Source organism: Ovis canadensis, chromosome 25 (assembly GCF_042477335.2).
Source record: "Ovis canadensis isolate MfBH-ARS-UI-01 breed Bighorn chromosome 25, ARS-UI_OviCan_v2, whole genome shotgun sequence".
NCBI lineage: Eukaryota > Metazoa > Chordata > Mammalia > Artiodactyla > Bovidae > Ovis > Ovis canadensis.
Genome location: NC_091269.1, coordinates 40785749 through 40800692, shown reverse-complemented (window position 1 = coordinate 40800692; position 14944 = coordinate 40785749). Strand labels below are relative to the sequence as shown.

The 14944-nt window shown below is 36.7% G+C and overlaps 1 protein-coding gene across 2 annotated transcripts in view; it reads left to right on the top strand.

The window, feature by feature from the left end:
• CTNNA3 (catenin alpha 3) overlaps positions 1-14944 on the top strand; it is a 1891866-nt gene that overhangs the window by 983766 nt on the left and 893156 nt on the right. For both annotated transcript variants that reach the window (XM_069571817.1, XM_069571818.1), the window contains exon 9: positions 6478-6630. In XM_069571817.1, the coding sequence (XP_069427918.1) occupies positions 6478-6630 (153 nt within the window). The remainder of the gene's footprint in view (positions 1-6477; positions 6631-14944) is intronic.

Sequence of the window (14944 nt, the reverse complement as noted above, 5' to 3'; positions counted from 1 at the left end):
CTGCGTATCGGAGGTTATTGATATCTCTCCCAGAAATCTTGATTCCAGCTTGTGCTTCATCCAGCCCAGCATTTCTCATGATGTACTCTGCATATAAGTTAAATAAGCAGGGTGACATTATACAGCCTTGATGTACTCCTTTCCCAATTTGGAACCAGTCTGTTGTTCCATGTCCAGTTCTTATTATTGCTTCTTGACCTGCATACAGATTTCTCAGGAGGCAGGTCAGGTGGTCTGGTGTTCCCATCTCTTTTAGAATTTTGTTGGGAGTACCAGGGCCTACTCATAAAAATATATGTAGGTTCTTATACCTCCTCCTTATCATTCTCATCATCAAATAATAAGTATCCATAAGATACACATCTCATTAAGCTGGCACAGCATGTATATGCTGAATTAATTATTGCATTATTCCTATGTTATATAATTAATTGAGTTTTAAAAGTCATATTTTGCTACTTGACTTAAAATGACATTTATATACACAAATATAAGTTTTATGGTTTCCTGAGGATGATTCTTTACTAGAACATTTTCTTTTCTTTTCACTCCTCTTCTACTCACAATTTTTGTCTTCCCTTATTTGGTAGGGGTGTGAGTGTGTGCAGGGTTTTCTCACAGTTTTAAGACATAGGTCCCCCTTTGGGTTTCCACTGTAGAGAAATATAGTATTTTATTTGAGATCTCAAACCATTTACATCAGTGGGAAATAGAAAAATTGATGTCTCAAAGCCTCTATTAAACTGTAGTGAGAAAAGGTAGAAAACCCCTCAATTTAGTTTTGTGCTTGGCAGATTTCATTCCTGACCACAAACAGATATTTATTGAAAATACATACCTCTGACTCCTATTGTCCTCTCACTAACTTTAGCTTTAAGTGCTGTGGCTTCTAAGATTGTCCTATTTTCACACTGGCATGCTGGATTCTTCTTTAAAGGTTTTCACCCACGTGAAAGGAATGAATTGTTTCACTTGGCAGGAACATAGTATAGAAATAAACAAGATAGATCCTCCTTAGTTATTACACATGGATATTGATGACTGTGCAATTTCAATGAAAAAAATTCCATATGAATATGTCAGAACATATAAAGGAAATTTCTTATCATAGCGTTCAGTGTCTTCCATAGCTTGTCCCCATGTTCATTTAGTTTTATCTCATTTCCTCTTTCACAGCTAGCCGTAATGCAGGAGATGGCAGAATTTTAAACTGAGTGTTTTGCAAAAAGTGGCAAAGCGCGATCATCAATGGGCAGTTACATAAGACATCAGGGGAGTCTGTTACCTGCTATGTGAGCAAACGGCACTAACACCAGATGCATGTACTACTATGTATTGGATTCTCCTGAAAGCAGATCCAAAGACTGAGGACTTTATTCAGGTCATTTTTTTGAGAGGTAATTACTAGCAGCAAGTGTAAAAGAACCTCAAGCATAAAAGAACAGGCAGGAAAGGAGGAACTGATATATTATTGAGGTTGCCACTATAGGCATCAGTTGCTAAAGGACCTCTGAGAAGGGACAGAATGTCTCCCAGAATTGTCTGATCAGTAGATGGAAGCTGAGAATTTTATCCAGTAGCCCCCATCCCCATTGGATGAGGGTGGCTTCTAGTGGTGTTGAGTTTCCAGAGCTTGCAGGCTCTTTGTGCTTGACCTGAGAATCTCACAGAGACTTGGAGCAGGCCCTGAGAAGGGATAACAGAATGAAGCATGAAATGCACTCGAGGTGGCATGTCTTTGGAGGACATGGAATTGGCCCCAGGAACAACAGCTGGAATCAGAGACTGGTCCAGTGGATGAGATGTAAAGCACCAAAGGCCTCTAATGTAGTCTGTAATCATAGCTATGAATGTGATGGTAAATGATCAGAAATTAGTAAGAGAGATGATATGGTAAGAAAAGGGTGGGTTGGTTGCATTAACTGTGCTGTTTGTTGTTTGCGTGGGGTGAAGGTGCTTTCAAAAGAGAAGATGTCCCTCTGCCTGCTGACTGCATGCTATACCTTAAGGGTAATCTCTCACGTCTAACACAAATCACCATTTTCTGGCCTTTTCCTTCTGTCATCTTTTAATTTTTCTGTCTGAATTTTGTTCTTTTTACCTCAAATACCTTTCACTATTTCCATTCTGCCTAAGGAAATCCTATTTCAATCTTTAGCACCATATTCCAGTCACATCAGATGCTTGTGATTTGGGAGGATCTATTTTCTTTGCTCATGGTAATCTCTATTCCTAGAATGTGATGTTTGCCAGCTCCAACTCTTAACATCCTAATCAGTTTTTTAAATGAATTGTGTATGTCACATCCTTATAGAAATCTCCTTAACCATGACAGTCAATTGTTTTTTATTTGTTTGCACTTCCTGTAAGATACTCATCAATCTTCGTCTCACTTCCTCCCTAAGTTACCCCATCTCTGTCATTCTGGTATTCCCCAAATTGCCTCAAATGGTGCTTTGCCCTTAGACAGACAACTCAAAATAAATTTGTTACCTTGAGTGAATATACAAATACCGAAGATTTGTTTTGCTCATTATGCATGGTAGTATTTTGTATCAGATAATTTTAGCCATTTTTCAAGAGAATCATGAAAACATTGGCACAGAACTTATCTGAAAGCATATTTTCCAGTTCTTCTGTCTTGTCCTATTGCATATAATATGTGGTACCCTTTTTCTCATTTACCATATTATGTAATTAGCAATATGACTTAGAAAAAAAGCAAAAGATGTGTTCTGAAGTAACAGAACCGGACATGGAACAATGGGCAGGTTCCAAATTGTAAAAGGAGCATGTTAAGGCTGTATATTGTCATGGTGCTTATTTAACTTATAAGCAGAGTACATCATGTGAAATGCCAGGCTGGATGAAACACAAGCTAGAGTCAGGATTGCAGGAAGAAATATCAGTAACCTCAGTTATGCAGATGATGCCACCTTTATGGCAGAAAGCGAAGAGGAACTAAACAGCCTCTTGATGAAAATGAAAGAGGAGAGTGAAAAAGCTGGCTTAAAACTCAGCATTCAAAAAACTAAGATCATGGCATCTAGTCCCATTACTTCATGGCAAATAGATGGGGAAACAGTGACAGACTTTATTATCTTGGGGTCCAAAATCACTGCAGATGGTGACTGCAGCCATGAAATTAAAACTCTTGCTCCTTGGAAGAAAAGTTGTGAGAAACCTAGATAGTGTATTAAGAAGCAGAGACATACTTTGCCAACAAAGTTCTGTAGAGTCAAAGCTATAGTTTTTCCAGTAGTCATGTGAGATGTTGGACCATAAAGAAGGCTGAACATTGAAGAATCAATGCTTTTGAACTGTGGTGTTGGACAAGACTCTTGAGAATCCCTTGGACCGCAAGGAGATCAAACCAGTCAGTCCTAAAGGAAATCAACCCTGAATGTTCATTAGAAAGACTGATGCTGAAGCTACAATACTCTGGCCACCTAATGCATAGAGTTGACTCATTGGAAAAGACCCTGATGCTGGGAAACATTGGTTGCAGAAGGAGACAGGAACAACAGAAGACAAGATGGTTGGATGGCATCACTGACTCAGTGGATGTGAGTTTGAGCAAACTCCTGGAGGTGGTGAGGGATAGGGAAACCTGGGCTGCTGCAGTCCATGTGGTGGCAAAGAGACATGACTAAGTCACTGAACAGCAACAAATTTGCTTTAGTCTAAAAAAAATCAAAGAATTTATTCTTTAATTAATAGTAAATCAGCTATACATCAAACCTCAGCTCTATAGATATTTCAATATTTGTATATGAGATGCTGGATGGAATGAGTAGCCGGGAAAATTAGTTGAAAACTTGAAGAAACAATAATAAAAAAAGGACAAGGGAGTAAATATCTTTAAAATGAAGGATAGACAATGTGGCACCACTGAGGAAAGATGCAGACTAGAGCAAATATATTCAGTCCTGGAAGAAGATTGCTGTAATTATTCAAGTATTTACAAAAACTGGCACAATCTAAGACAATGGTCATTTGTATTACTATCAATTTTTATATGGTAATAAATCAAAATGTAATTTTTTAAAGCATAGGACAATCTAAGTCTGACTTTCTGAGTTAGTTGTAGATAAGAACACACATCAAAGTCTTTTATATGAGAAACAATCCCTCTTTAAACCTGTCTCAATGTAGTTAATACCAAGCCTTATTTCTTTTTGTGACAATCAAATTACTAGAAACAGGAGTTTATTCCATCTCCATGTCTTCGCTCCCATTCACTCTTCCAACCACAGCAATAGGGTTCCTGTTCCCACTTTCCACTAAAACTTAATAATCTAGTGGTCAAATCCCATAGAGAAGTCTTGGTTCTTTTAATTTATCTTTAAAATACAATTCTAAACCATTTTATCTTCTTGAAATTCCTGTCAGTCTCTTGATTTCCTTCATTATAATATTTAATGGCACTGTCTCCTCCATTAGATTATAAGGAATCCTGTGTTTCCAACTTGACATTTCTCACAATATCTAGCTCTTGGTAGAAATTCAGGGGAAATGTGTTCAGAAGTACTTGTTGAAGTGAATGAAATCAAATACATAGAAAAGGAGATTCAACATATCTATAATGTGGGTATTACAATTGTGTTTGGTAGGATAAGTTCATTTGTAGGGCATTGAAACAAATTTATCTGAAAGCATCCCTTTTGACTGTTGATCATTTGCTCTCTCTTTCTTGGCCATCATCTGTTTCTTTTTAAGGTCCTACTCTAATCTACCCATCCATGCCCATATTACTCACAAGTGGTAATATTTTCTAAGATTTTATTCATGGACATCTCACTGTGAATCTCCATCTATAGCATTCTGTTCACCTCCTTGGTTTGAATTACCTACCATATGTGTGCTGGCTTTCAATCCCATATCTTTAGTGCAAATTTCTCTTGGCCCTCCTTCTATATGTTAATGGAAGAAGAAAAGGATAAAAGGAAGAGAAGGTCATTGAAAACAACTCCACCTCTGAGAGATTTCCTCTACTTTTCTCTTACGTATGTAGAACTAACACACCTTATAGTTGCCAGCTAACTTCCAACTTATCTGTTCTCTAACTTCACTGGTCTACTCTTTGTGGACATCAAACTGCTCATTCACTTAAGGTCTTTCCCTCTCCTGGAAGCACTTAGCAATCTACACCCTGTGGAAGTAACTGCTCAGTAACTGTTAATTAGTTGCCCTTAGTGATTTACTTTCTGAATGCTAAGCAGAATCTTTCCTTGGGGATCTTCCTATTGCCTTTGTGAAATTGTTGGTAGCCATAAAATTTCACAGTTCTTCCGAGAAAGCGCCACTATCTTAGATAAAGGTATTTTCTGCCCCCAAATCTATAAATATTATGGATTTATCCTATAATTGTTAATGGAAGAGAGACAGTGTTTTGTTTTTTCCATGTAACTACATCATTCAACCCCTTAAAGTGTATTAATTCTCATGTAATCCAAAACTAGAATAAGTATCTCTTGTTTTTTTTTAATATAAATTTATTTATTTTAATTGGAGGTTAATTACAATATTGTATTGGTTTTGCCATACATCAACATGAATATATACTAAAATGTAATTTTCACAGAAGGCAAATTAAAGATTCTGTCTGATAGCTATTCATATCTTTGTTTTTATTACATAGGTTATTAAATTAAGTGAAGGAATTGACCAAAAACTTTAGAACCATTCATACTCATTGATATTGTTAATGAAACATTCAAGATATTGTGATCCTTAAAAACTCAATATTATATAAATATAATGCATTAATTTTCCAACTTAGTTTTAAATTTCAGAAAATATCTGCTGAGTAGAATAATTGCCTGATTGTCATTTATAAGCTTACACATAATCTAATTTAAAAGAACTAATTGTAGCAGAATGTTATACTTGTTTAATAATTTAAGGTGTGAGGGCAAGAACAATTAATGCAAACAAAGAAAATTGGACATCAAACTCATTTATTATTCTCCTTGCTCTATTAATCTGTTATCAACAGGCATAATCAGTGATCTAACTTGGTTTAATTACCTTGAAGTCTACAATTTAGCTAATCAAAATTTATCATGAGTTCTTCCTACAAGGTAGAAAACATTTTATAATTTTGTAATTATGAAAATACATGCTGTACAATGTTGTTTTTACACATGCAAAAACATTATAAGAGTGCAATTTCTTTGAGGGAAAAATGGAGTAGTATCACTTATAATTTGACCTCTAGGCTAAGTACAGTTTAAGAAAAAAATAGTAATTTTTGAGAGCAACAAAGCTATTGCTCAATAACTTTTTTCCTTGGATATTTACCTTGTTTCAGCTTTGTAAGTGACACTTATATACAATCTTAAATATTATGATTTTAAAAGACAGTACAAAAATATATAAAAGGAATTTTGTAATTACAGAGATTGTAAAAATATGAAATAATATGAACCATTTCCTTGGGGGGAAAATAAAACTGAATTTTTTACTTCTCCTCAGCTCCGTAAGGCTATCATAGATCATGTGTCAGACTCTTTTTTGGATACAACAGTCCCACTTCTGGTTCTCATTGAAGCTGCCAAGAATGGCCGGGAAAAGGAAATAAAAGAATATGCTGCAATATTCCGTGAACACACCAGCAGGCTTGTAGAGGTAAGTGTGCTGGAATTATAACTACTCTAAATCCAAGAGAATAGGGCTCTCATTCTGCATTTATAGCTGAACAGAGCTCAAATACAAACTTTTGACCATTTACAGCAAATGAAACAGAGATGGGCCAAAGTAATATGAAGGTATGTATCTCAAATTGTATGAACTATTCCCCATTGGCTTGCAAAAGGAACAGTTTATTTAGAAAGAATTGTGAAAATATGATGAATATATTTTCTTAATGCATTTTCTTTTCAGAGCTACAAACACACACACAAAACCTGGTTAAACTTAGCTTTTATCATTACAAATATTTTCTTCATATTCTAATTTAAAAGTATTAGATGCTCTCTCTAATGCCATTTTATTGTTTCTCATCTTTTCATGGTTATGTTACTCCTCAGCCTTTCAAATCATATTCAACTATGAAACATGACTGTAGAATGTAGGATATACAGGGATAGAGAAACACAGAGTAATTAAGTAGAGATAGTGGATTGGTCCATGTCCCAGTAGAGGCAAGAGGAGATGATAATAAAACTATAATCCTCTTCTGCTTGGAAACTGGAGACATACCCCATGTTTTGGGAGGTGGGTTGGCATATGAAGGAGCTATGTAGTGCTGGGAAATGCCTAGAAGACAGATAATGAAATCTGCTGTAATAAAGGACGTCAGTATTGTAGTCATGGTATAAGAAAAACCCGAGTGGAAGAATGCTCAACACCAGTAAAAAGGTGAGAGTACTCACAAGCCCAGGAACCAGTGGCAGGAAGGGAAAAATGTGGTTAAACTGATTCTCATACTGAACTAATACCCATTAGTATGACTCTACCAGTTGTTTTTGGCTTGTGTCTAGACTCATTGTCAGTGCCCATGCTGTGCTGATTGACTTCCCTGGTGGCTCAGACGATAAAGCGTCTGTCTACAATGCGGGAGACCCAGGCTTGATCCCTGGGTTGGGAAGATCTACTGGAGAAGGAAATGGCAATCCGCTCCAGTACTATTGCCTTGAAAATCCTATGGACAGAGGAGCCTGATAGGCTACAGTCCATGGGGTCACAAAGGGTTGGACACGACTGAGTGACTTCATTCATTCATTCATGCTGTGCTGATTATTAAATGTTTTGATTGCCAGAACCTTCCCATATAGGCCATGAACTCTGTGGTGGAACATGCGTTTTGGGGCCCACATTGCTTATCAAACTTGTATTAGAAATAGTCACCACTTGAATTAGAAACACAGCATTCTATACAATAATTACTAAGGTAGAAGACTTTCCCAACATTTTTCATGTGTATCTGCTGGGAAGGAAGTTTCCATGTAACTAGCACTTCCACTATCACCTTTCTGTACCCCAATCCTCACATTTAGAAAATGAAAGGAGTGGATAAATAGGTGGTTCCTACGATAATTTCAGCCCTAACACTGCCCTACCTCCAACTTTGAAATCTTTGAAGTTCCCAAGAATTCTATGAGACAGGGCAATGGATATAATTCCTGTTGGCCTTATGTGGAAATAAAGTACAAAACCCAGACCAAGCTAATGAAGAGTCAAAGCTGAGCTCCAGGTTTCCTTGAATTTAACTAATCTAGTGAATTGCTTATTATTTATTTATATATTCCTTCTTGTACTCATTCCTCAAATATTTATTAACTATTCCCGCAGGAAAATGTTAAAAATTAAAAGGGAGCAGAACAGAAGGAGCAAGTCATTAAAGGCACCAAACTAAATGTTGTCCCTATGAATCATAAACCTTTTGTCTAGAAATGTGTTTTCTAAGCTGAAGGAACACTAAATTATGAAAGTAACTTTTTAGTGAAAAATTCTGAGAGTAAAAGTTGGTTTCTGCTAATATTTCATCCTTACTCCTATTTTCAGTTTAGTTTCTAATGAGACATAAATCTCTTAAGGTGCTCAATGAAGGACTCCTTGATCACACAGTTTTTGGGGAAAAAGTTCTATTTGTCTTCATGGAGATTTTACATTTCTGAAAAATCCAGATATAAAGAGACCTCTTTAAATTTTCCCCAAATTAATTAACCTAATGTATTCTTTCTTTCATAAAACTTATTAGGAAGGTGCTGCCTTCCAGGACCCTTGAGAATGGTATCTTAATTTTATTACAAAATGATAGTTTACTATTCTGTAGATGGAGCTCTAAGAATCTATTTTAAATTTTAAAGGATTTTGAACATTTTATATTTAATGTGAATATGAAACAATAATAGATTTTTGGAATTTTGAGTTACCGAGGGATGGAGAATGGGTCTTATTCAACTCTCTTTGTTCCCTTAACACATTATAATGAGGTTATGTTGGCTTTGGAATGTTCCAGTTCTCATTCTGGTATTACTTAGAAACTTGCCTTCAGTTCCAATAAGCTTTTACTACTTAACAAACATCCTCAAACTTAGTGCTTTAAAACAGTAATTTATTATTTACGATTATTTTCTTATTGATTTGCTTGTTGACTGGGCAGTTCTTACGTAGGGTGTCTCATGTTCTTGTTGTCAACTGTTGGTTGGAGATGAAGCCCTTCAAAGGTTTGACTAGGCTAGACATCCAAGATGGTACATTCACAAGTCTGAAAGTTCATGCTATCTGTCAGCTGGGAGCTTAGCTGTGGTTGTTGACTGGAGCACAAACCAATATACAGCCTTTCTTTGTGGCTTCAGCTTCCTGCAGCATAATTTCTAGGTTCTGAGAAGAGAAGTCCCAAGAGCAAGTCAGAAACAGGAAGTAAAGCTGACATTCCCTTAATGTGGGGATAGAGTGTAGTTTCCACGGTAGTTTATTGGCTGAAGTGCTCACAGGGCCTGCCCAAACATAAAGGGATAGGAGGGGGCACGAGACTCCACCTCTGGCTGGAAGGAGCAGCATAACATTTGTGACCACCTTTAATCTACCCTTCTCTTCTCAGGGCTTCATTTGCTTCAGCTGTAAAGTGAAGGTTAAACAAAATGACAACCAAGGTCACTACCAGTTTCTAACATTGTAAGATCTGACACATTGCAAGAGAGACAGTCTTACTGCTCTAAGAGATAAAGACATAGAAGAAAATGAACATGGTTTTTAAGTATACTGCTTGAACACTGGGTTGTTTTTATATATCAAGAGTTGGGCGGCGGGGTGGGGGAGAAGGAGCACTGCATTTATCTCCTGTGAAAATTCTGTTTTTGAAAGGAGCTGTCTAACCAAAGCAACAGAGAAAATCATCATTAATTTACTACAAACATTGAGACAGAAGTGTCTGGGGCAGAGTCTGAGTACATAAGACAGCTCAAATATATCATTTTCAGAGGATATTGTGAGTTCACTTTGTATAGGTTGCTTACCAGTCTTACCACCTCCTTTTTCCTTACCACTGCCTCTATACAGACATGCACATATACCCATTTTGTTTCCAAGCTGGGTTATCTGACATAGCAGGGCAAAAGTCTTAGATTCTAAATGACTTCAAGAAAAAACCATTTTCAGTCTGTCTGGGTTTTGATACCTCAAGTCTGTCAGAGAAATCTGCAATCTAAATGTGAACTTGTTGAGGGAAGTCTTAAATGTGAGAAAAAAAAAAATGTCCATTTTTAAAGAATTCCTGTCAGATCTTTGGAGAAAAACTCCATGCTGTTTAAAGGAATGCTTTAGATAATGGTTAACTTGTGACTTCTATGAAAGGAATAGTAAAAATGTAGAACTGAAGACAAAGGAAAAAAAAATACAAAATTGTAAGAAATTCTATGGGAAATATGTAGAAAACAAAAAATATTCAGAGCATTGGAGAAAGAAATAGGAATGAGAAGCAGAGTGACCAATAAATTAGGCCTAAACATCCTCATTCTCTAGTGAAGTCATGTCTATTTTATTATTTAGTAAGTAGTAATTTAGTATAAGTCTAATATAAAATGTGTGTTTTATGTAGTAAGTTTAATATAAAATGACCATGGGTGAAATGAAGGTTAAAAACTATGGGCAGTTTCAGTAACTGGAGAACTTAGATCCTTGTGGCTAATATTTTCTTAATGTTGAAGTAAGTAACTATTATGCAAAGCTTTCCTACTTTGAACATCCCAGTTAGTCTGTGTTTTTAAACCCATCAAGACACCATAGGAATGAGAGGCAGGAGTCAAGAGGCTGACATTTTAAATATGATTAGCAATTAATACAAATGCGCTCATTTAATTGTGCTCCACAGCACTGATGACGTCTTAGCACACCGTTAACTCTGCTGGCTGCCACCAGTCATACTATTAAACAGGAAGTTAAAAATACTAATTTTACCTTAAAAATAAAAATATTCAGTAATTCTTGGGATTTTATTTCTTATCGCTTTAAACCTTCTCTAATAGCAAACTCTATAAACTAGTTCTCAATATATCTGTCTTGAATGAAGAAACACATTCCTAACACCGATGCAGTCTTATTTCTCTCTGAAAAGTTGACTGAGGAGTTCCAGTAACTGGACTTGAGATATACGCCTGATCCCAATTATTTAGTAGCGTCCCTTTCTACTCTATTGTACAAGGATGCTTTAAAATAATACTTCACAGTGATAATAGCAAGCGGCTTTGCTCAGTTCAGTTCAGTTCATTTCAGTCGCTCAGTCATGTCTGACTCTGCGACCCCATGAATTGCAGCACGCCAGGCCTCCCTGTCCATCACCAACTGCCGGAGTTCACTCAGACTCATGTCCATCGAGTCGGTGATGCCATCCAGCCATCTCATCCTCTGTCGTCCCCTTCTCCTCCTGCCCCCAATCCCTCCCGGCCTAACCAGACATTATAAACCCTGCTCCAGATCTCCTTCAGAAGGAACTTGTAACATTTCGATAACATCTTTTAAGAATTTTGCCCACTTCAGAGATACAGTTTGTAACTTTAATGTGGTACTATAACTATTATTCAAAACCATACTGCTGCTGCTGCTGCTAAGGTGCTTCAGTCATGTCCGACTCTGTGTGACCCCATAGACAGCAGCCCACCAGGCTCCCCTGTACCTGGGATTCTCCAGGCAAGAACACAGGAGTGGGTTGCCATTTCCTTCTCCAATGCATTAAAGTGAAAAGTGAAAGTGAAGTCACTCAGTCGTGTCCGACTCTTAGTGACCCCATGGACTGCAGCCTACCAGGCTCTTCTGTCCATGGGATTTTCCAGGTGAGAGTACTAGAGTGGGTTGCCATTGCCTTCTCCGCAAAACCGTACTATTATATATTAAATTAAGGCATTGTTTTTATAATAGCTATTATTTAATATTTCTCTAAAATTAAATCTTAAACATTCCGCCATTATTCTTTTTGGTTGTATTACTATTTGTTTTCAGCAAGTAAATCATGCAGAACACTACACTTGCTACCAACTGAATGGTAAAATCTCCTGTTTGTTCCATGGATATTATCATATTAATTATTTCTAAGCATGACAGTGTTCATAATCTAGGCCTAAAAATTTCCTGTGAATTAGTGAAGTTTCTTGATGTGAAAAGCCAGCTTCGTCAGTGCTTTGACTTATTCATCAAAAATTCATCTGTCTTGATGTACCTTATTTTAGTAAGTTTCATGGGAGCCTTTCATCAAAAAGGAAAAAGTGGGTGGACATTTAATTATAATACTTCCCTCCAACCTACAAAGCTGATTGTTCCCACTCACAAAATGGCAAGCCGGATTTAGCAAAGCCCCAGTGCCAAGAGAGAAGACGTTAGAGGGGACTCTAGCTGTTTGCAAGAAGTGCTCATTGCTATCAGCTCTACTAATATTGTTGCATTTTGGCAGAATGCTGTTCAAATGTCGCACAATGCTTTAATTGATCATCTGTTATAAAATAAGGATATGTTTGGATATAAATAAATCAGGCTTTTAGAGTCCTATCCCATTCTTCCTCCTTTCCACCCCTCAAGAAGAAAAGAAAAAGAACAAACTGATATTTACACTTGTACAAAAACTAACAACTGTTCTCAGTGAGCATCTTGTCAGCGCTCCTCTTTTGGTGGTGAGGGGATATCATAGCTAAGTCAGAAATGTTTTTGCTTATATGGAATAGAGCACACAGGTGTGACTGCCCACTCCCTGGATTAGAAACTGCTCAGCATTGTAACCTTCTTTTAGCTAAAAGACATGATGAACCTGATTCTTGAAACCTATCCTGAAAGCATGGTGAGTGACCTTTCCATATTTTATTTTATTTATTATAATTTTTTTATTTTTAAAAATTTTTATTTTTACTGTATTTTACTTTACAATACTGTATTGGTTTTGCCATACATTGACATGAATCCACCACGGGTGTACATGCGTTCCCAAACATGAACCCCTCTCCCACCTCCCTCCCCATAACATCCCTCTGGGTCATCCCCGTGCACCAGCCCCAAGCATGCTGTATCCTGCATCGGACATAGACTGGCGATTCGATTCTTACATGATAGTATACATGTTTCAATGCCATTCTCCCAAATCATCCCACCCTCTCCCTCTCCATCTGAGTCCAAAAGTCTGCTATATTTTCTATTCATGATCTTTGGAATACAGGGAAAGATTAGTAAGACAATTAGAGATAAGTCAAAGACTTTCCATAACAAATACAGGCATTTTTGAATGGAATACAGTGTTTTGGAATTAAAAGGAGAAAGAAAATTATGTGAGATTGGTTTGGAAATTCAGCATGAAGTTAGCAATATTTACATTAAACCTTGAAAACTAGTCAGGATTTGGATTTGAAAAACTAGAACTCTGAGTGGAGATACAACATAAATAAAGGCACAATTCTCATCCCTGTGTTGCAAGAATATAGTAGAAATGAAATCTAGATTGTTAAATTGGTAGTGTAAAGTAAGTTAGTGGTAGTTCATGAATAGCCTTGAATATTTGAACCTTGAATGCCAGGGTGAAGAAATTAGATTTCATCTTATAGAACTGGATCCAGCAAGTTGCTTGTCACCAGGGAAGGCTCTAAAGGGAAGTCATATTGTATAAGGGCAATTTTGCATCCAAACATAAAAATTTCTCCCCTTAATAATTGATTCAAATCTCATGGACATAAACTGTCATTTAAAAATAACTGCATCTAAAACCTAATTTATTATCATACATTAAAGAGAAAGAAGAAACTTAGTTGTAATGATGAAATTGGAATAGACAAATGTCTCAGGACTTAATGGTATCCAATAGAAATAGAAGCCAGGCCACATATATAATTTTAAATTTCCTAGCAGGCATTCTAATTATAAACAGGTAAACTAATTTTAATGATGCTTTATTTAATCCAGTACAGTCAAAATATTATTATTTTGATATATAATTAATATAAAAACTATTGATGAGACATCTTTTTTTGTACTAAGTCTTAGAAATCTGGTGTATATTTACACTTAAGGCCTATCTTTACTAGCCATATAATAAGGGCAAAATAGCCACAAGTGACTCATGGCTATGTTTTAGACAGTGCAGTTGATTTAGACAGATGATTAGCAAGTTGAGGACAGGAGTGTATTCATTCATTACCTGATTCATTTAACATGTGTTCAGTCCCTATGTGTGCTGGATTCCTGACAATACTATCTAGAGCCTTTGTTTTCGTTTCTCTGGCTGGATACACAAGTAAGTGAAACATTCAATAAATCATTGTTGAATGAATTAGTGTATAAAAAAGTAGTTGAATGTCCATTAATCCTAGGAAATCTTTAAAGATTGTAACAGTATTACTTAGTAGTAAAAAGTGAAATATGAAGGCTTTCTTGATGTTCTTTGGAAAGTTGCTCAGTATCTCATGTCTGACCTGTGAAGGGCATTCAGTTCAGTTCAGTCGCTGAGTCATGTCCAACTCTTTGTGACCACCAAGACTGCAGCACGCCAGGCTTCCCTGTCCATCACCAACTCCCGGAGCTTACTCAAACTCATGTCCATAGAGTCGGTGATGCCATCCAACCGTCTCATCCTCTGTCATCCCCTTCTCCTCCTGCCTTCTATCTTGCCCAGCATCAGGGTCTTTTCCAATGAGTTAGCTCTTCACATTAGGTGGTCAAAGTGTTGGAGTTTTAGCTTCAGCATCAGTCTTTCCAATGAATATTCAGGATTGATTTCCTTTAGGATGGACTGGTTGGATCTCCTTATGATCCAAGGGACTCTCAAGAGGGTTCTTCAACACCATAGTTCAAAAGCATAAATGCTTCAATGCTCAGCTTCTTTATAGTCTGACTCTCACATCCATACATGACTGCTGGAAAAACCATAGTGTTGACTAGATGGACCATTGTTGGCAAAGTAATATCTCAGCTTTTTCATATGCTGTCTAAGTTGGTCATAGCTTTTCTCCCAAGGAGCAAGTGTCTT